Here is a 22,808-nt window from a genome sequence, read left to right as displayed (position 1 = left end):
TTGCTCACTTCTTGCTCAGTTATGAAGCAGTGATGGGATCCTGTCCAGGCACTGAACCTCTCTGGGCCCATTTCAGTATATCTACAATGATTGGTCTTGGCACATTATTAGAGGTATGAGCTTGATTTACTGAATTTGTACTTTATTTATCACCCAGGCTGGAGTGCAGTGGCAGAATGTCAGCTTACTGCAATCTCCGCCTCCCAGGTTCAAGTGATTCTCTTGCTTCAGCCTCCTGAGTAGCTGGGATTACAGGCGTTTGCCACCACACCCAGCTAATTTTTGTATTTTTAGTAAAGACAGGGTTTCGCCATGTTGGCCAGGCTGGTCTTAAACTGTTGGCCTCAGGTGATCCATCCGCCTCGGCCTCCCAAAGTGCTGGGATTACAGGTGTGGGCCACCACACATGGCATGAGCCACCACACATGGCATGAGTTTGTATTTTAGAGGTTCTTTTCTCCCCTTTTAGTATATGAAATCTAAAGCTACCCTACAACAACTGTGGTACTTATACGCCAAAGCTGAGAATGTGTATGAAAACATTGTCATTGGTAACACCAGTAATAGGAACATGCTTGAACCGAGTCTGAGACAGATCTGCTCTATAGTAGGAAGTTGTAACTAGTTAAACTTGATTTTTAAAATTCCAGAAGATAGTGAATTTTAATGTATACCTGAGACACACTGTGACTTCAAATAAAATAGTAACTGGCTGGGCATGGTGATGCATGCCTATAATCCCAGCACTTTGGGAGGCTGAGGCAGGAGGATCACTTGAGCCCAGGAGTTCAAGACCAGTCTGGGCAACATAGGGAGATCCCATTACTACACAAAATAAAAAGTTAACTGGATGTGGTGATGCACGCCTGTAGTCCTAGCTACTCTGGAGGCTGAGGTTGGAGGATTGCTTGAGCCTGGAAAGTTGAAGCTGCAGTGACCCTTGATCTTGCCACTGCACTCCAGCCTGGGCAACAGAGTGAGACCCTGTCTTAAAAAAGTAGTAACAGTTTCATAGGACACATAAACATCTAGACTCATATAAATAAGATCACCATCTTTCAGCTATAGAAATGCCGTTTCATATTTTATTCAGTAGAATCAAGTGCATATTTTACATTCAATCTGGTGCTAAGGAAGGAAAAATATATAAAATATATAGGTAATTATTGCCTGGCCACAGGACTTTTGATAGTCTAATTGGTTACATAGGATTAAGGAATGCAAAATGATGTATTAATGATAAAATCCACATGTAATTAATAAATTTCATAAAATATAAACTATAGGAATGTCTTTGGGATGTGATATTTTTGTAGAGGAAATAATTGTGGAGGCAGCAGGAGTGATTAATAAACTTGATATCCGCCGGGCGCGGTGGCTCAAGCCTGTAATCCTAGCACTTTGGGAGGCCGAGACGGGCGGATCACAAGGTCAGGAGATCGAGACCATCCTGGCTAACACGGTGAAACCCCGTCTCTACTAAAAAGTACAAAAAACTAGCCGGGCGAGGTGGCGAGCGCCTGTAGTCCCAGCTACTCGGGAGGCTGAGCCAGGAGAATGGCGTAAACCCGGGAGGCGGAGCTTGCAGTGAGCAGAGATCCGGCCACTGCACTCCAGCCTGGGTGACAGAGCGAGACTCCGTCTCAAAAAAAAAAAAAAAAAAAAAAAAAAAAACTTGATATCCAAAAATGATCTTTATCCTTTAGATCCTAATGGCGCCAAATGACCTCAGTTATCCTTAAAATTCTTTAGATTGCAAGATAAGTAAATATTTAATTTTGTTTTAAAGAGCCCTTTGCAGTATACTATAGGGGAAAAGAAAAATAGAACAGTGAAGAATTCCAGAGGGTTTGCTTAAATGGCTTAGCTCCAAACCTGAATTCTTTTCTGCAAGACTGATTGATTGCTGATTAGCCATAGAACTGACACATGAAGAACTAATCCCATGCATGAATCTATCGAAGCTCACCCTTATATCATATTATAGAGCTATTTAAAGAAAAGGGTAGGGTACACTATAGATGAAGTGCCTTCCTATCTAGGTAATCCAAGCAGTAGAACTTGTAGAAGAGCTCAGATTCATATGACAAGCTCCTACACTAGAGCTGATAAATCAGAAAATTGGGTCAGTCTATGAATATTCAATATATATGTAAAGTCTTATTTTTTTGAAAAGTGTTGATTTTTTTTTAAAGTTTCATTAATCTATTGAACAGATTTCATTACCTTGGCGATAACTTTACTAACCTCATGTCTTTGTCAGTCTTAAAAGCATTTAGTGAAATATTCTGATATTCAAAAGTAACCCACAAAATATTTTTCTTGTAGGGAGTATTTAAAAAAGAGGATGATATTGATCTGCTTGGTGAAGAGTTTAGGAAAGTGTATCAGCAAAGGAGTGAAATTTGTGAAGACAAATGATAACATCAAAATTGGGTAAACCCTAGATTTTTCGTATGTTACCACTAGATGTCAGCATAACTTTTGTTTTACAGTTCAGTGGCAGTAGGAATCCATTGTCTATTTGGATTTTGTAAGTCATCACTGAATTTATAACTTGTAAACAATTATCAGATAAAAATTAATTTTAATCAAACTGTTATTTTTTGTACTGATAATTTGAAAATCCGATTTCTACCACACTACAGAGCATTGTTTGCATCCCCATCCTCAAGACAGTATATGTACCTTGACTAATACAGACCTCTACCCCAAAGTGAACTAACTTTCTCTCTGTATTTAGGAACTTTCCTTACTCGATTTAGCCAGGGAAATAAATATTTGGAATTTTCTTTTAAAGCATCTTTTTCGGTCTACTTGAAGGGAGGAGAACTGTAAATGAAAAGAGTCAAGAATTTTATTATCTAATGTGCTTAATTGTCACGTTCAGTAAGAACCTAACAAACTCAAAAATAGCTAATAAGTCATAAGATAGCAGAATCAAAAGTTAAATTGTTGCTTTATTTTACAAAATTTTTTCTAATAGTTACTACATATTAGAATAATGCATCAGTTTTATATCTCCCAAATCTAAAAAGGGAATTCTTTGAAATTATTTTGATTTCATAATCAACTATATTACTTATGAAGAGTAAAAATAATTCAAACCATTACAATAAGTAAAATGGGTATCCACCACATACTGTCATAGAGACTAACTGAAGTAGGGATCACTTATGAATTTCCCCATTCAAGTGCTTTCATAAATTCCTCCTCAGTGAAAGACAGCATCTTGGCAGCTTCAATATGCATCTGTTAAAAAAAAAAAAATCAGTATTGTCTGATTTAGTATTAAGAGTAGGCCACCAAACAACAGGAAGTTTGTAAAAATGTGTGGATAATATATTGTCAGAATGTAAGTTCTGTTGTAGGAATGTATACTGTTAATTCCAATAAGCATGATATTTGAAATGGTAGTAATTACATTCAAGGACCAACCTATAGAATACTTTTTGTCTAACAGTAGTATTGAACCAACTTATTTTTAAGATAATAATTCTATAATATTGTAATACCTGACCTTTGCAAAGAAGGAAAGTGTCAGAACTATGAATTTTTAGATAAAGCAGCAACAGTGGTTTGGAAGCAATGTTCACTCTAAGGTTTGAAGAGGCAAACAGTCCCCTAAGATAACAGTCATTCTTTAATGTGGTACTTTCTGTAGTTGAGACATACCTGTACTGTATTTTCCAGTCCCATTTTCTACACTAATTTACTTATGTGAAAATATCCACTTGCTTAGATGACACATACATACATCTCACTATACATGTTAGATTTCATATGAATAATGCATTTTATATGAAATTCAGTGCCTAAAGATGTCAAAAATTAAACATACCTAAAGTGAAAAATGCTGAATTGTTTAGTAAGAAAGGTACAGATAATATGATGATTTAACTTTAACGACAGACTCACCTTTTGCCTTTTTAAAACATCAATTAATTTTAACTGTTTCTTGAACCCTATCATTAATTCTCCTTTTTGTTTTTCTAGCTTCTTGTTTTCTGATTTTAACACTTCAATTTTTTTATGTTCTTCATTTGCTATGTCCTACAAAAGGAAAAAAAAAGTGCCATATATTCTTTTTTAATATACAGCCTTTCAATGGACAGAATTATAGACTACCATCACAACAGTAATAAAAAGTACTTTTTAAAACTGAAATATAAATTTTTTTGTAGATAAAAATTGCTTTCCATTATCGAATTACTGGAATTTGATAGCTTTTAGTCATGCTCAGGTACTTCCCATTTTTAAAAAAGTTTTAAAAATAACTCAGTTCTAATTCTAGTAACAGCAAAGTAGCTTGTATTGAACCAACATAAACTCTGGATTTGTGAATTTTAAAAAATATATTTGAAGGCACAGATGAATAATCAATAATAAGTAGAAACTGGAAGTGGTATGATCTTTGAAAGAGCAGAAATACTGGTTTAGATCCACATTCAACTAGCTTCTCCTGAAAGCGCTTTCCAGTTCGTGGGTTCACAGAGATAAGAACTCAAGCAAAAAGTAGTAGTCTTTTTGGACTGAGGAGTCAGAGAGCAGGGCTGCCAAGGTGGTACAAATTTTTAAGTAGGAAATTCTAGAAAAAAGAGACCCCTCAAAACATGCATACGTATTTCCCTCAAATGCTTGGCAGACATCTAAATACCATTTACAGGGTAAGACACCTAGGTACCTGTGAAAGGAAATGGCTGTAGTCTTTAGCTAAGCAGAGAATTTACCCACTTCCCATGACAAGGGGGAGACCAAGTTTGTAATCTTGGTAAAAATGGACTGGATAAGGTCTTTAGCAATTTGAGCAAAGCAGAAAAAGGGTCAGTAGAAATCATTAAGTATAGGAAGATCTATACTTGAAATGTTAAAGGAAGTAATTCATACAAAAGGAAAATGATACCAGAAGGAAATCTGAATCTCTGTACACACACATAAAAAAGATGGAGAAAAAAATAGAAATAGTAATGTGGAATCTATCTATAGATATATGTGTGTGTGTGTATAGAATTTTTCTTTTCAAAAAAAAAACAAAAAAAACCCACCTCTTTAAAAGATACAGCATTAGCAAAATGGTGGATTAGGAAGCTCCAGGCCTTTGCTCACCCCATTCAAAGACTGAATATATGATACCCAGACCAAAGTAGCTTTGGGAGAGCTCTAGAAACCAGTCAGTCAGCAGAAGCAACCAAAAGAATGCCTAACTAAGAAAAGGCCATACTCAAAATAGTAGGAAATGTCATGGTGTTTTTCTTACCCTTTCCCCACATACTCCCTCGCACAGCACAGTCAGGAAGAAGCCACCCAATTCCCAGTTCCCTCCCTTGGAATGGAAGGAAAAGAGTAGACTTGCTTGCAACATTCTGGTTTTTCTGGGGCCTGCCTGAGGGACTGGTATCTGTCTTGCCTGACTCAGTACTGATGGGAACAGCTGCGTCATTTGGATATCAGGTTGGAAGCTGCAGAAACAGGTGGTTGGTACCACTGAATGTGAGAGGTGCAGTGAGTCCACAGAACTGCAGGAACCTGGTGGCAAAAAATTATGGGCAGAGGAATACAATACAGCATCTAAATCTGTGAGAAGTAGGTGAGACTTTTAGGTAATTAGGACATTTAAAAGAAGCCATGTGTATGGAAAACTGGAATAAAAACACACAGGCCCAGGAAAGACACATCCCCAGAAAAGGTTTGAGAGAACCTCAAGACTTTACACCACGCTGATTAGTGAAGGTCTTTGCTTGCATGCAGCCAGTCTGCAAGACTGAGAGAACTGACTGGTTTTTCAAACACCCATTTTTCAACGTTAAGATCACAAGACATCCAAAGAAACAGGAAAACATGGACCATATTAAAGGAACAAAATTAATATCCAGAAATTTATCCTAAAGAAACAAAGGCTTCTCACTTATTAGACAAGGACTTTAAAATAACTGCCATAAATATGCTCCATGAGCTGAAGGAGAATATTGACAACTAAATGAAATCAGGATACCTATATATTAATAAAATGAGACTATCAACAAAAATTACAAAAAAGAACAAAACAAATTCTAAAGCTGCAAAATACAGTAACTGAATTGAAAAATTCACTTGAAGGGTTCCAGCAGAACAGGTCTTATACCTGCTGAATAGGTATAAGAAAGAATGAGCGAGCTTTCAGACAGGTCATTTGAAATGAGCAGGTCAGAGAAGCCAAAAGTAAAAGAATGAAGAAGAAAAGTGAACAGCAGCTAAGGGACACCATCGAGTGGGCCAATATGTATATTAGTGTAATCTTAGGAGAGAGAGAAAAGGAGACAAATAACTTATTTTAAGAATTAATAGCTGAAAAATTGCCAAATTTAAGGAAAAATGGATATACAAATACAAAAAGCTCCATGAACTCCAAGTAGGATAAACCCAAAGAGACTCCACAGCAAGACACATTTTAATCAGTCGAATGTCAAAGAGAAAATCTTGATAGCAGCAAGACAAAATGGCTCATCACATGCAAGGGAGCATCTGTAAGATTATCAACAGATTTTTCAGCAGAAACTTTGCAGGCCAGAAGTCAGTAGGATGATATACTTAAAGTGCTGAAAGAAAAAACACCTAGAAGAATACTATATCCAGCAAAGTATCCTTCAAAAATGAAAAAGAAATAAAGACATTCCTAGATAAAAGCTGAGGAAATTCATTACCACTATATCTTCCCTACAAAATCCTAAAGAAAATCCTTCAAGTTGAAACAGAAGGATACTAGACAATAATGCAAAGCTATATGCAAATATGAAATTCTCCAGTAAATGTAAATATTTGGACAAATATAAAGGCCTGTATTATTTTAATTTTGGTTGACAACTCACTTTTCATTCTTTCATAGAATTTAAAAGACAAAAGCATAAAACATACTATAAGTCTTTGTTAACGGGTACATAACCTAAAGATCTAATTGGTGACACCAGTAAAACAAGGTAGGACAGGGGCTGAAAAGCAGTAGAGTCTTTATATACGATTGAAGTTGCATCATTACACAAAATGAACTAAACACTAAGGAAGGCAATAAGGGAGGAAATGAGAGGCTAAAAGTCCTCAAGACATACAGAAAACTGTGAACAAATAGCAACAGGCCTCCCAATAACTTTAAATGTAAATGGACAAAACTCCCTAACCAAAATAAATTGAATAGAAGAATGGATTTTTAAAAACTAAATTCCAACTTTATGCTGTCTACATGCAACTAACTTTATATCCAGAGATATGCATAGATTGAAGGTAAAAGGATGGAAAAAGATAATCTGAAATTTTGTAACCAAAAGAAAACAGGAGTGACTACAGTAATATCTGACAAAATAGACTTTAAGTCAAAACTGTTAAAACATACCAAGAAGGACATTATATAAGAACATATGAGCCAAACAAAAGGGCCAGTTCAGCAAGAAGATAGATACAATTATATATGTACCAAACATTAAAGTGCCCAAATATATGAAGCATTGACAGACTTGGAGAAAAGACCACTCTACAATAAAAGTAGACTTCAATACCCCATTTCCCATAATCGATAGAACCACTGGATAGAAGACCAATAAAGAAATAAGGGACTTGAACAACATTACAGACCAATTAGATTTAAGAGACATAAAAAACAATTCTCTAACACAAAGGCATAAGAAGGATATAATGGACTCTAGGGACTTATGGGTGAAGGGTGAGAGGGATAAAAGATTAATTGGGTTCAGTATACACTGCTCGGGTGATGGGTGTACCAAAATCTCAGAAATCACCGCTAAAGAATTTATCTGTGTAAGCAACACCACCTGTTCCCCCAAAAAGACTGAAATAATAAAGAAAAAATAGAATCATATGCCACAACAGACAAATATGGAGAGACAGGAAGTAGATTAGTGGTTGCCTAGGGCTAGCATGTGGTGCAGGGTGTTGGGGGAATATAGAATGGCTGTGAATGGGTACAGAGGTTCTTTTTGGGGTGATAAAATTGCAAAATTGATTGTGGTGATGGTTGCACAACTTTGTGACTGCAAAAAACAACTTATTTATATATTTTAAGTGGGCTGTATGGTATATGAATTATATCTCAACAAAGATGTTAATGAAAATAAATGAGGAGAATACAGTTTTCTCAAGTGCACATGGAACATTCCCCACATTTTATAAGACTGAAATCATACAAACTATATTTTCCAATCACAGTTGATTCAAACTAGAAATCAATAGCAGATGGAAAACTGGAAAATCCATAAATATGCGGGGATTGAACAAAATACTCAAACTACCAAGGGCTCAAATAAGAAATCACAATGGAAATTGGAAAATAATCATGAGACAAATTAAAACAAAGCTACAATATGCCAAAACTATAGGACAGAGTATAAACACTGCTAAGAGGGAAACCTGTAGTTGTAAATGTTTACATTAGGAAATGGAACAGAACAGAGCCCTCAGAAATAACACCACACATCTACAGCCATCTGATCTTTGACAAACCTGACGAAAACAAGAAATGGAGAAAGGATTCCCTATTTAATAAATGGTGCTGGGAAAATTGGCTAGCCATAAGTAGAAAGCTGAAACTGGATCCTTTCCTTACTCCTTATACGAAAATTAATTCAAGATGGATTAGAGACTTAAATGTTAGACCTAATACCATAAAAACCTAGAAGAAAACCTAGGTAATACTATTCAGGACTTAGGCATGGGCAAGGACTTCATGGCTAAAACACCAAAAGCAACGGTAACAAAAGCCAAAATTGACAAATGGTATCCAATTAAACTAAAGAGCTTCTGCACAGCAAAAGAAACTACCATCAGAGTGAACAGGCAACCTACAGAATGGGAGAACATTTTTGCAATCTACTCATCTGCCAAAGGGCTAATATCCAGAACCTACAAAGAACTCAAACAAATTTACAAGAAAAAAACAACCCCATCAAAAAGTGGGCAAAGGATATGAACAGACACTTCTCAAAAGAAGATATTCATACAGCCAACAGACACATGAAAAAATGCTCATCATCACTCGCCATCAGAGAAATGCAAATCAAAACCACAATGAGATACCATCTCACACCAGTTAGAATGGCAATCATTAAAAAGTCAGGAAACAACAGGTGCTGGAGAAGATGTGGAGAAACAGGAACGCTTTTACACTGTTGGTGGGACCGTAAACTAGTTCAACCATTGTAGAAAACCTTGTGACAATTCCTCGAGGATCTAGAACTAGAAATACCATTTGACCCAGCCATCCCATTACAGGGTATATACCCAAAGGATTATAAATCATAGCTATAAAGACACATGCACACGTATGTTTATTGTGGCACTATTCACAATAGCAAAGACTTGGAATCAACCCAAATGTCCATCAGTGACAGACTGGATTAAGAAAATGTGGCACATATACACCATGGAATACTATGCAGCCATAAAAAAAGGATGAGTTCGTGTCCTTTGTAGGGACATGGATGCAGCTGGAAACCATCATTCTCAGCAAACTATCGCAAGAACAGAACACCAAACACCACATGTTCTCACTCATAGGTGAGAATTGAACAATGAGATCACTTGGACACAGGAAGGGGAACATCACACAATGGGGCCTACTGTGGGGAGGGGGGAGGAGGGATAGCATTAGGATATACACCTAATGTAAATGACGAGTTAATGGGTGCAGCACACCAACATGGCAAATGTATACATATGTAACAAACCTGCACATTGTGCACATGTACCCTAGAACTTAAAGTATAATAATAAAAAACTTTTTAAAATTAACAATGTAGTTTATAGATAAAACATAAGACAATAGCAGAAAGGTGGGTGGGGGGTAATGGAAGTATACTGCTAAAAGGCTCTTAAATTATTCTAAAATGCTATATTACTTGAAGTAGACAGTGATAAACATATATATATATAACAAATGCTGAAATGCATACAAACAGGTACAGATAATGAGCTAATAAAGGCGATAAAATGGAATCTTTAAAAAAGCAATTCACAAAGAAAGGAAAGAAAACATATGGGCCAAATAAAAACAATAGCTAGCTAACAGACTTAATCCCAACCATATTATTAATCATTTTAAATGTAATGGTGTAAGCACCTCAGTTAAAAAGTTAAGAGACTGTCAGATTGGATTTTGACAGTCTTTTGTTTTGACAGGATTTTGACAGATATTGAAGCAAAGTCAACTAGATGCTGCTAACGGGAAGACACAAAGGAGTTACAAGTAAAAGAACGGAAAAAGATAAGACAATGCTAACATGAGCTAAAATAAAGCTTCAGTTGCATGAATATCAAATAAAGTTAATACAGGTTGAAGTCTGAAATCCAAAATGCTCTAAAATCTAAAACTTTTTGAGTGCTGACATGATGCTCAAAGATGAAATGTCCACTGTAGCATTTCTAAAACACTTCTGGTACCAAGCATTTCAGATAAGGGATACTCAACCTGTATCAGAATGCAGGAACAAAAATAAATAAAAATAAATAATAAGAGGTCAATTCATTCAAGAGGATTTAACAATCTTCTTAAATATTGGGTATTAATACACCTAATAACCAAGTCTCAAAATACATGATGCAAAAATTGATGAGACTGAAAGGGAAAATAGACAAACTCACAGTTCTATTCAGAGTTTAGTACCCCTCTCTTTATCACTGATAGAACAAGGACACATAGAATACATAAGATACAGAAGTGTTGAACAACACTATCAAGCAATTTGACATAATTGACATTTATAGAATACTCCACCTAACAAATACAGAATGCACATTCCTATCAAGGGCACATGAAATATTTACCAATTTAAACCATATTCTGGGCCAAAAAAAGTATCCATGCATTTAGAATGATTCAAGTAAAACCAAATGCATTCTCTGTCCACAATGGAATTAAAAATCAGTAAGAATGCTATTTGGGGAAAATCCCCAAATATTTGAAAAATGAAATGACAAACTTTTAAAGTTTGTCATGGCTCAGAGGAAATAAAAAAGAAAATTAGAAAGTATTCTGAATAGAATAAAAATGAAAATACAAAAAATCAAAATTGGTGGGAAGTAGCTAAGGAAATTCATAGAGAAACATTTACAGTATTTAAAATGCTTATATTAGAAAAGATGAAAGGATACAAATCAATAGTCTCCACTTCCATTTTAAAAAATTAGAAAAAGAGGCTAGGCGCAGTGGCTCACATCTGTTTAATCCCAGCACTTTGGGAGGTCGAGGCAGGCAGATCACGAGGTCAGGAGTTTGAGACCAGCCTGGCCAACATGGTGAAACCCCCTCTCTACTAAAAATAAAAAACTAGCCAGGCATGGTGGCGGGGGCCTGTAATCCCAGCTACTCAGGAGGCTGAGGCAGAACTGCCTGAACCCGGGAGGCGGAGGTTGCAGTGAGCCAAGTTTGCGCCACTGCACTCCACCCTGGGCGACACAGCAAGACTCTGTCTAGAGGGGAAAAAAAGGAGAAATTAGAAAAAGAACAAATTGAACCCAAAAGTAAGGAGAGGGAAAGAAGAGCAGAAATCAATAAAAAAAAAAAAAAACCAGTAGAGGAAAATCAATAAAACCAGAATTAGTAAACCTCTAGTGAGACTGATCAGAAAAAGTAAAAAAGACACAAATTATCAATACAAGAATGTGAGGGGGGAATGACCCACAGGAATGTAGGAGGACTATTCAAAGGAAAATAAGGAACTAGTGTAAAAAACCGTATGCCAGTAAATTTGACAACATAAATGAAATGGACAGATTCCTTGACCAGATACAAACACCCAAAACACAATAAAATATAGCCTCTATAAAGAATACTTCTGTATCTATTAAAGAAATAGAATTTGAAGTATAAAATCTTTCCACAAGAAAACCTCAAGCCCAGACGGCTTCACCTGTGAACTCTACCAGACATTCAAAGAGAAAATAATACCAACCCTACAAAAACTTCTCTGAAAGTTGAGCTTCTCCAGAAGAATGATTTGGAAGTTCATTTAATAAAGGCAGCATTAACCTGAAACCAAAACCAAAACAAACGCAAAGCAAAAACCTAAAGATGAAAACAATGTGTAAGAAAACTAAAACAAGACTACAGACTAAACAGACTAGAACTATGTTCCCATGTATACAGACATTCACAAAAATGTAACCAATAATATATAAAAGAGATAATGATACACCATCACCAAGTGGAGTATATCCCAGGAATACAAGGTTGTTTTTACATTTGAAAGACTAAAAAAGAAAAATATAATTTCAATACATCCAGAAAAAAGCATTTGACAAAATTCAACATTCATTCCTGGTAAGATCTCTCAGGAAATTGCAGTCAGTTTTTCTAAAACTTGTGAACTAAAAATGATTTATTTTGAAGGTGTTAAATAAATTTTAAAAAAGAAAACCAGTGAAGAATACACAAGGGACCATATGTAGCCCACAAAGCCAAAGCATTTACTAGTTGGTCTTTTACAGAAAAAGTCTGTAGAAAATCCTAAGGCTTCTAGAGTAAGTGAGTTCAGCAAAGTTGAAGATATAGACTCAATCTGCAAACATAAATTGTATTTCTCCATTATAGCAACAAACAATGGGAAACTGGAATTTAAAGAACATTTATAATATCAAAAATAGGAAATACCAAGAGGTAAGTTTGAAAAAAATGTGTAAAACCTGTATTCTGGAAACCATATATATATATAGTTTGAAGAAATTGAAGAAGGCTTAAATAAACAGATATTCTCTATTCATAATTTTAAAGACACTATTAAGATGTCAATTTTCCCAAAATTGATCTATAGATTCAATGCAATGCCAATCAAAACTCCAACATGTGATTCTAAAACTTACATGGAAATGCAAAAGAACTAGAATAGCCAGTTGTAATAAATGCTCATTGGATCTTTAAAAAAACAAAAGGCATTTATTGGCCATTTATTGGCTTGGTTACTTGCTCAAAGCACCATATACTTTCCACAGCATTTATTACAGTTGCAATCTTAGCTTTGATAGATTATATAAATTCAATAATTATCTAGGTTTTGCTTCATGGATTATCTAAACATTCAATTTCATTATAAGATAGGTGCACAGCTACAAGGATTACATCTTTTTTTTTTTTTTTTTTTTAATTTTTATATCTTTACCCTCCACTAAAGGTCTGGCAGATACCTAGCAGGCCCTCATAAATATTTCTAAATGAATTAATAAAGAATTAGAAATTACCTATTCCTAAATGAAGTAACATGAACTCTGGTGTCATATTTTAAATGGATTTCAAGACACCATCTAACCCAATGCCCTGTTTTTAGGTAGAATTCCAGTTAAACTATACTTCCATCATTCCTTCCTTCAGTGTGTTTCAGAGCACTCCTACAGCATCTGGTTTAAGTTTACTGACTTTTAATTTCAAAAGCTACTGTTACTTTAAAGCATAATTACTTATTTCCTAACCTCTGTGGAGAAAAAGTTTATCATTTTTTTAAAGTAGATCTTTAACTTTCTGATGATTATGAGGTAATCTTGTTCTATTTTTTGGAAACCTTACTATTTCCCTGTCATATTTTCTTAAATTTATAGACTTGAATAGTTTTAATTGCCTGTTAACTATTATATGTCTATTCAGAATGGGAAGCAAAGTACAAATAATTAAAATGGAAAAAATACACCTGCTCACAAAAGAAAATTTATATACAGATGAGACTCTCCGGAAAAAGTTATTGCATATCCCAAAAATCTCCCTCAAAGATAAAGCCTAGAAATAGGCAAAATAATTGAAAATCAAAAGTTTGAGATACATAGTTTTTCAGAAACGTAAAATAAGTTACATTTAAGAATTCTGACATCAGACTGGGCAAATGGCTCATGCTTGTAATCCTAGCACTTTGGGAGGCCGAGGCGGGTAGATCATTTGAGGTCAGGAGTTCAAGACCAGCCTGGCCAACATGGTGAAACCCCACCTCTTCCAAAAATGTAAAAATTAGCTGGGCTTGGTGGCGGGTGCCTGTAGTCCCTAGTACTTGGGAGGCTGAGGCAGGAGAATCGCTTCAACCTGGGAGATGGAGGTTGCAGTGAGCAGAGATCACGCCACTGTACTCCAGCCTGGGCGAAAGAGCAAGACTCTGACACACACAAAGAATTCTGACATCAAAAGTCTACTTTCTAGTAAATAGTGGGCTGGGCACAGTCGCTCACACCTGTAATCCCAGCACTTTCTGAGGCCAAGGTGGGAAGCTTACTTGAGCTCAGGAGTTCAAAACCAGCCTGAGCAACAAAGTGAGACCCCCGTCTCTACAAAAAATAAAATAAATTTTAAAAAAATATTTAAAATATGATAAATAGTAATGCAATATATACACAAAATGTTATCCCACTGTGTTTAAATCAATTACCCATAGTGCAGAGCTGAGGTCAGAAGTTTGTATCTTGAACACCTCTAGATTATTTTTAGTACTGATGGTTCTATTCCGAGTTGTTCACATATCAAGTCCTCATTACTTGAATTTTCAAAATGGGGGACTAACCAGGGAAACAGCTTGATCCATGGAGAATGAAGAAAAGACAGTACAACAGTCCACCCAGGAGTAACACAGAGCCAGAGGATGCTCCCCCGCCCAGGGAAGCAGTGAGTGAATGTGTGATGCCGGGAAACCACACTTCTCCCAGGGCTGTTTGTAACCGCGGGTCAGGAGATCTCTTTGTGAACTCACTCCACCAGGGCCTTCAGTCTGACTGACAGAGCTACTTGGAGTCTTGGCAGAGCAGCCACTCAGGTATGCGTGGAGACCCTGGAGCTTAGATACTGGGGCTTTCTGGCAAAAGTAGCTGCAGCTCCTGCAAAGTAGGAGGTTAGACCCACATATATACCCTTAAGAAAGAGAGGCTCAATCTACAGGGCTGAGCGATAGCCTGCAGGCCCCACTTCCACGACACCTCACAAGATAAGACCCACTGGTTTGGAACGCCAGCCAGCCACTGGTTAGCGGCATTGCACCTCCCTAAGAAGGAGCTCCAGGGGTGGAGAGGGAGCTCTTTTTTAAAGGAGGCATGGGGTGGGCTGCCATCTTTGCTGTTTGGGCAACTTAGCCATTCCAGCCCTCCGGCTTTGCAGAGTCCGAGCCAACCAGGGGCAGAAGGGCTCCCCCAGTACAGCACAGCCCCTCTCCCAAAATGTGGCCAGACTGCTTCTTTAAGCAGGTCCCTGATCCCACTCCTCCTCACCAGGCGAATTCCCCCTGGGACGGCACTCTCAGAGGCAGAGGGGCAGGACACCATCTTTGCTATTTGGGCGACTTAGCTGATCCAACCTTTGGGCCTCAGAGTGTCTGAGGTGACCAGGTACTGAAGTGGAACACAGCATAGCTACTCTACCAACATATGGCCAGGCTGCTTTTTTCAACAGGTTCCCAAATCCCCTTCCTCCTCACTGGGTGGGACCTCCCAACTGGGGTCTCCAGCGACCTCCTACAGGTCTGGCAACAAGCCCATACCTCCCTGGGATGAAGCTCCCAGAAGGAGGGACAGGCTGTAATCTGCTGCTTCACAGCCTTCACTGGTGATACCTCCAGGTTCTGGAAAATCCGAGGTCACTAGGGACTGGAGCAGGCTCCCAGCATACCATAGGAGCCCTATAGAAAAGTGGTCAGACTGTTATGTGGGTGCCCATTCCCATATCGCCTCACCAGGAGGGTACTCTAGGCCTGAGCCTCTAGCCACCCCCTACCAGAGCTATCAAGCCAGTGGCAACTTGGCAACTCCCTGGACAGAGCCTCCAAGGGCAACTGAAAGCCTCTCTGCCACTGCCTCTGCAGCTGCCCTTGCCACCCTCAAACTAATGAAGAAGCAAAGACCCTAAGTCCTTTATCCATACCTCCAACAAGCTGCAGTCAACCCAAGGAGAGGAGGCCAGTCCCTCTCCCATGGGTCTGACAACACCCCAACCCCCACTGCTCATCACCAGACAGGGAACCCCTGGCTTGGGCCTACCGCACAGACCCACCATCCTGGGCTGATTGTACTAAGCAATTGCTGACCCGCATCTCTCTGGGGTGGAGCTCCCAGTAGTCAAGCAAACAACCTCTGGTCACAACCACTACTAAGATCCCTTCCTCTGCTTCCTCCAAGTTGGGGAAGGAACATAAACACTGAGATAGCCCCAGAACTGCAGTGGGCACCCCAGGAGTGCCAAGTTGTGATCTACAGCCAGCACTCAAGCAAAGAGGAACCCACACTTTCACAGCATTAAGAAGAAACATGGCTACAACTGTGAGGAAACATAGGGGAGCCACACAACCAAGCAAGAGTCTACCAACTGACCAATAAGCCTAAGTGCCAACTACAGGATCACATTCCTCAAAGCTTTAACACCAAAAATACCTGAAACATACCCTTCTGTGAAACCAGGTACAAGAGGTCAGCTTCAAATAAAGACCCTGAACAAAGCGTCAGCCCAGTGAAAGCATCCAGAAAAGAAATGTACTGACTATATTCAATCTACACTGCAGTTAAAGTTTAGAACACCCACACACACAGATGACAAAGAACTAATGCAGAAACTCCAGTAACTCAAATGGCCAGAGTGTCATATGCCTTCCAAACAACCATACCAGTTCTTCAACAAGAGTTCTTAACCAGGCTGAACTGGCTGGAATGACAGAAATAGAATTCAGAATACGGATGGGAACAAAGATCATCGAGATTCAGGAGGATGCAAAACCCAATCCAAGGAAAATAAGAATCACAATAAAGTGGTACAAGAGCTGAAGGATGAAAGAGCCAGTATAAAAATGAACCGAATGGGTCTGACAGAGCAGAGCTGAATAACACAATTAAAGAATTTCCCAATGCAATCACAAGTATTAACAGCAGAAAAACCAAGCTGAGGAAAGAATCTCAGAACTTGAAGATTGGTTCTCTGAACTCAAACAAAAAGAAAAAAAAAATAAAAAGGAATGAACAAAACCTCCAAGAAGTATGAGATTATATAAAGAGGCCAAATCTATGAATCATTAGCATCACTGAAAGGGAGGGGAGAAAACAAACAACTTGGAAAATGTATTTCAGGATATTGTCCATGAAAACTTACCCTACTTTGCTGGAGAGGCCAACAGTCAAATACAGAGAATTCCTGCAAGATTCTACACAAGAAGATCATCCCCAAGACACATAATTGTCAGATTTTCCAAAGTTGAAATGAAAGAATGTTAAAAACAGCTAGAGAGAAAGGGCAGGTCCTCCTACAAAGGGAATCCCATAAGGCTAACAGCAGACCTCTCAGTGGAAACCCAAAAAGCCAGAAGAGATTTAGGACCTATATTCAATATTCTTTAAAAAAAAAGTCCTCAAGAATTTCATATTAAGCCAAACTAAGCTACCTAAGTGAAGGAGAAATAAGATCCTCTTCAGATAAGCAAATGTTGAGGGAACTTGTTACCACCAGATCTGCCTTACAAGAGCTCTTGAAAGAAGCATTAAACATAGAAAGCAAAGACCACTACCAGCTAAGACAAAAACACATTTAACCACACAGACCAATGTCACTGTAAAGCAATCACACAAACAAGTCAACCTGATAACCAGCTAACAGCAAAACAGCAGATCAAATCCACACACATCAATACTAACCTTGAATATAAACAGCCTAAATGCCCCCACTTAAAAGGCATGGAGTGACAAGCTGTATAAAAAAGCAAGACCCGGCCAGGCACAGTGGCTCAAGCCTGTAATCCCAGCACTTTGGGAGGCCGAGACAGGCAGATCACGAGGTCACAAGATCAAGACCATCCTGGCCACGATGGTGAAACCCCGTCTCTACCTAAAAAAAAAAAAATACAAAAAAAAAAAAAAACTAGCTGGGTGAGGTGGCGGGTGCCTGTAGTCCCAGCTACTGGGGAGGCTGAGGCAGGAGAATGGCATAAACCCGGGAGGCAGAGCTTGCAGTGAGCTGAGATCTGGCCACTGCACTCCAGCCTGGGCGATAGAGCGAGACTCCATCTCAAAAAAAAAAAAAAAGGCAAGACCCAAATGGTATGCTGTCTTCAAGAGACCCATCTGACATTTAATGACTCTCATAGGCTCAAACAGATAGAGGAAAATCTACCAGGAAAATAGAAAACAGAAAAAAGCAGGGGTTGCAATTCTAATTTCAGACAAAACAAAGATCAAAAAAGACAAAGATCAAAACCAACAAAGATTCAAACCAACAAAGATCAAACCAACAAAGATCAAAAAAGACAAAGAAAGGCATTACATAATGGTAAAGTACTGAACTCAATAAGAAGACCTAATTAGCCTAAATATACATGCACACAACACAGGAGCACCCAGATTCATAAGGCAAGTTCTTAGAAACCTACAAAGAGACATAGACTCTCACACAATAATAGTGGGAGATTTCAGCACTCCATAGTATTAGATCATTGAGGCAGAAAATTAACAAAGATATCTGGAACCTAAACTCAATGCTGGACCAAATGGATATTATAGACCTTTACAGAACTCTCCACCCAAAAACAACAGAATATACATTCTTCTTAGTGCCATATGGCACATACTCTAAAACTGACCACATAATTGGACATAAAACAATCCTCAACAAATGTAAAAGAACCAAAATCATACCAAACACACTCTTGGACCACAGCACAATAAATTGGAGTCAAGACTATGAAAATTGCTCAAAACCATGCAATTACATGGAAATTAAACAGCACACTCCTCAATGACTGTTGGGGTAAATAATGAAATTAAGTCAGAAATCAAAAAGTTGAAAATAACAACAAAGATACAACATACCAGAATCTCTGGAACACGGCTAAGGGAGAGTTAAGAGGGAAATTCATAGCAGCACTAAATGCCCACATCAAAAAGTTAGAAAGATCTCAAATTAACAATGTAACTTCAGAACTGAAAGAATTCAAGAAGCAAGAAGGTATCAACCCCAAGGCTAGCAGAAGATAGAAATAACAAAAATCAGAGCTGAAGTGAAGGAAATCAAGACATGAAAAACCAGTCAAAAGATAAATGAATCCAGGAGTTGTTTTTTTGAAAAAATTAATAAAATAGACCACTAGACTAGTAAAGAAGAGTGAAGATCCAAATAAACACAATTAGAAATGACAAAGGGAGTGTTACTACTGACCCCACAGATATAAAAACAACCATCAGAAACTACTATGAACACCTCTATGCACACAAACTAGAAAACCTAGAAGAGATGGACAAATTCCTGGACATGTACACCCTCCCAGGACTGAACGAGGAGGAAACTGAATCCCTACACAGACCAATAATGAGCTCCCAAATTGAATCAGTAATAAAAAGTCTACCAACCAAAAAAAGCCTGGGACCCAGTGGATTCACAGCCAAATTCTACCAGATGTACAAAGAAAAGCTGGTACCATTCTTACAGAAACTATTACAAAAAACTAAGGAGGGACTCCTCCCCACTCATTCTATGGAGCCAGCATCATCTTGATACCAAAACCTGGCAGAGAGACAACCAAAAAAGAAAACTTCAGGCCAATATCCTTGATGAACATTGATGCAAAAATCCTCAACAAAATATTTGCAAACCAAATCCAGGAGCACATCAAAAAGTGTATCTACCATGATCAAGTAGCATTCATTCCTGGGATGCAGGGTTGGTTCAACATACACAAATCAATAAATGCAATTTATCACATAAACAGAACTAAAGACAAAAACCACATGATTACTTCAATAGATGCAGAACAGGCTTTCAGTAAAATTCAACACCCTTCATGTTAAAAACTCTAAATAACATAGATATTGGAGGAACAGACCTCAAAATAATAAGAGCCATCTATGGCAAACCCACAGTAAACATTATACTAAATGGACAAAAGCTGGAAGCATTCCCCTTGAAAACTGTCACATGACAAGGATGCCCTCTCTCAACACTTCTCTTCAACATAGTATTGGAAGTCCTGCCAGAGCAATCAGGCAAGAGAAAGAAATAAAGGGCCTCCAAATAGTAAGTCAAACTATCTCTGTTTGCGGACGGCATAATTCTGTATCTAGAAGACCCCATAGTCTTGTCCCAAAAGCTCCTTTGGCAGATAAACAACTTCAGCAAAGTTGCAGGGTACAATATCAATGTACAAAAATTACTAGCATTCCTACACACCAACAACAGCCAAACCGAGAGCCAAATCAGAAAAGCAATCCCATTCCCACTTGCCATAAAAAGAATACCTAGGAATACAGCTAACCAGAGAGATGCAAGATCTCTACAATGAGAATTACAAAACACTGCTCAAAGAAATCAGAAAAAACACAAAGGGAAAAAACATCCCATGCTCATTGATAGGAAGATTTATTAAAATGCCTATACTGCCCAAAGCTATTTACAGATTCAATGCTATTCCTATCAAACTACCAATGACATTCTTCACAGAATTAGAAAAAACTATTTAAAAATTCACATGGAACCACAAAAGAGCCTGAATAGCCAAGGCAATACTAAGCAAAAAGAACAAAGCTGGAGGCATACTGCCTGACTTCAAACTATACTACAAGTCTACAATAACCAAAAGAGCATGGTACAAAGACAGGTACTGTTACAGAAACAGGCACATAGACCAATGGAACAGAATAGAGGGCCCATAAATAAGGCACACATCTACAACTGTCTGATCTTCAACAAACCTGACAAAAGCAACAGGAAAAGGCTCCCTCTTCAATAAATGGTGCTGGGATAACTGGCTAGCCATTTGCAGAAGATTGAAGCTGGACCTTTTCCTTCCACCTTATACAAAAACCAACACAAGATGAATTAAAGACTTAACTGGAAAACCCAAAACTATAAAAACCCTGGAAGACAACCTAGGCAATACCATCTTGGACATAGGAATGGGCAAAGATTTCATGACAAAGAGAGAAATAGAAACTGCAACAAAAGCAAAAACTGACAAGTGGGATCTACTTAAATTAAAGAGCTTCTGCACAGCAAAATAAATGATTAGCAGAGTAAATAGACAACCTATAGAATGGGAGAAAATTTTTGCAAACTATGCATCTGATAAAGGTCAATATCCAGCTTCTATAAGGAACTTAAACAAATTTACAAGAGAAAACCCCATTAAAAGGTGGGCAAAGGACAAGAACAGACACTTCTCAAAAGAAGTCATACATGTGGCCAACAAGTATGAAAAAAAGCTCAATATCACTGATCAACAGATAAATGCACATCAAAACCACAATTAAATACCACCTCACACCAGTCAGAATGGCTATTACTAAAAAGTCAAAAAGTGAAGTTGCAGAGAAAACGGAACACTTACACACTGCTGGTGGGAGTGTAAATTAGTTCAACCATTGTGCAAAGCAGTATGGTGATTCTCAAAGAGGTAAAAGCAGAACTACCATTGGACCCAGCAATCTCATTACTGGAATTATACCCAGAGGAATATAAATCATTCTACCATGAAGACACATGCACACAAATGTTCACTGCAGCACTAGTCACAATAGCAAGGACATGGAATCAAGTAATGCCCATCAATGACAGATTGGATAAAGAAAATTTGGTACATATACACCATGGAATACTATGTAGTCATAAAAAAGAACGAGATCATGTCTTTTGTGGGAACATGGATGGAGCTGGAGGCAGTTGTCTTTAGCAAACTAATGTAGGAACACAAAACCGAATACTGCTTGTTTTCACTTATAAGTGGGAGCTAAATGATAAGAACTTACAGAACACAAAGAAGGAAACAAAAGACACTGGGGTCTACTTAAAGTGGGGAAGGCAGAAAAAGGGAGAGGAGCAGAAGAGATAACTATTGAGTACTGGGCCTAATACCTAGGTGATTAAATATATGTCAACAAACCCTCATGACACCTGTTTACCTACGCAACCTTCACATGTACCCTCAAACCTAAAAAAAATTAAAACAAAACAAAATGGCTGGCTAGAATATGGAGAGTCATCTGTTTCATGAAACCATTTTCCTTCTATTTTCTTAATATGTGAACTAATACAATATAGAGATCAAATCTACAACAATTAGGAAATCCTGATACCTAGGTGGTTATTCTTCCTTTTATTTTCTTCAAAATCCCTTTAAAATGCACCAAATTGGAAATAACACTCTAATAACAGGCTAATTACTGGTAAGTCTATGAAGATGACTTCCTAACTTGTTAATTTAATAACTTCCATTAATAAATCCCAGTTATGCCATCACTGATGGCCCTTGAATATGAAAATGACCTGACCATATAACAAACTACCTCACAGATGACATCTTAAAACTCTGTAATCACTATGCCACATATTTGCCTCTCAAACATGTTAGAGGACATATCAAGGTCACTTTCAGTCTATTCCTGTTAAGTGTTACTAACTTAATCCAAAATGTATTATCCGTGTATATAATGAAAGTGGTTCCTAATTTCATTATCCAAGTCATGGTTAAATTATTAAATATTGTTCTAATTATTAAGCAGAGTCCAATGGACTATCACTTATTACCCTTTTAGGTCAATACAGAACCAAAAAGTAACCAATATTTATAGAATGTACAAAGGGCTTTCATGAACACTGGTATTTGAACTTTCACTTATTCAACAGATACTTAAGGCACCGCATGCTAATTCTATGCCAAGCATTGGCTAGACACTGGAGTTACAGTGATCCTTACAAGTTCCCAGGTAAATTTTTGTTAAAACTGCGAATTCTCAGGCCTCACTCCAGACCTATTAAATCAGAAATTCTGGGGATGGGCCCCAGCAATCTGATTTAACAAGCCCTCCCACAGATTCTGATACATGCTCAAGTTTGAGAACCACTG

The 22,808-nt window shown here is 37.7% G+C and overlaps 2 protein-coding genes across 7 annotated transcripts in view; one reads left to right on the top strand and one right to left on the bottom strand.

Annotated features, from left to right (window-relative positions):
* LOC116272978 (meiosis-specific nuclear structural protein 1) overlaps positions 1 to 2,596 on the top strand; it is a 33,792-nt gene extending 31,196 nt beyond the window's left edge. The window contains exon 10 of the mRNA XM_031661901.1: positions 2,329 to 2,596. Coding sequence (XP_031517761.1) covers positions 2,329 to 2,421 — 93 coding nt within the window. The 3' untranslated portion in view covers positions 2,422 to 2,596. The remainder of the gene's footprint in view (positions 1 to 2,328) is intronic.
* Positions 2,597 to 2,940: 344 nt separating this feature from the next.
* Positions 2,941 to 22,808, bottom strand: part of LOC116272977 (testis-expressed protein 9) — a 67,359-nt gene continuing 47,491 nt past the window's right edge. For all 6 annotated transcript variants that reach the window (XM_031661895.1, XM_031661897.1, XM_031661898.1 and 3 more), the window contains 2 exons: positions 3,919 to 4,053; positions 2,941 to 3,252 (listed from right to left, as the gene is read on the bottom strand). In XM_031661895.1, coding sequence (XP_031517755.1) covers positions 3,175 to 3,252; positions 3,919 to 4,053 — 213 coding nt within the window. In that variant the 3' untranslated portion in view covers positions 2,941 to 3,174. The remainder of the gene's footprint in view (positions 3,253 to 3,918; positions 4,054 to 22,808) is intronic.

The sequence above is a fragment of the Papio anubis genome, unplaced genomic scaffold (assembly GCF_008728515.1).
Source record: "Papio anubis isolate 15944 unplaced genomic scaffold, Panubis1.0 scaffold291, whole genome shotgun sequence".
In the NCBI taxonomy this organism is placed as follows: Eukaryota; Metazoa; Chordata; class Mammalia; order Primates; family Cercopithecidae; genus Papio; species Papio anubis.
The sequence above is the reverse complement of the archived record's forward strand: the minus strand, read 5'-3'. Positions and strand labels throughout refer to the sequence as shown.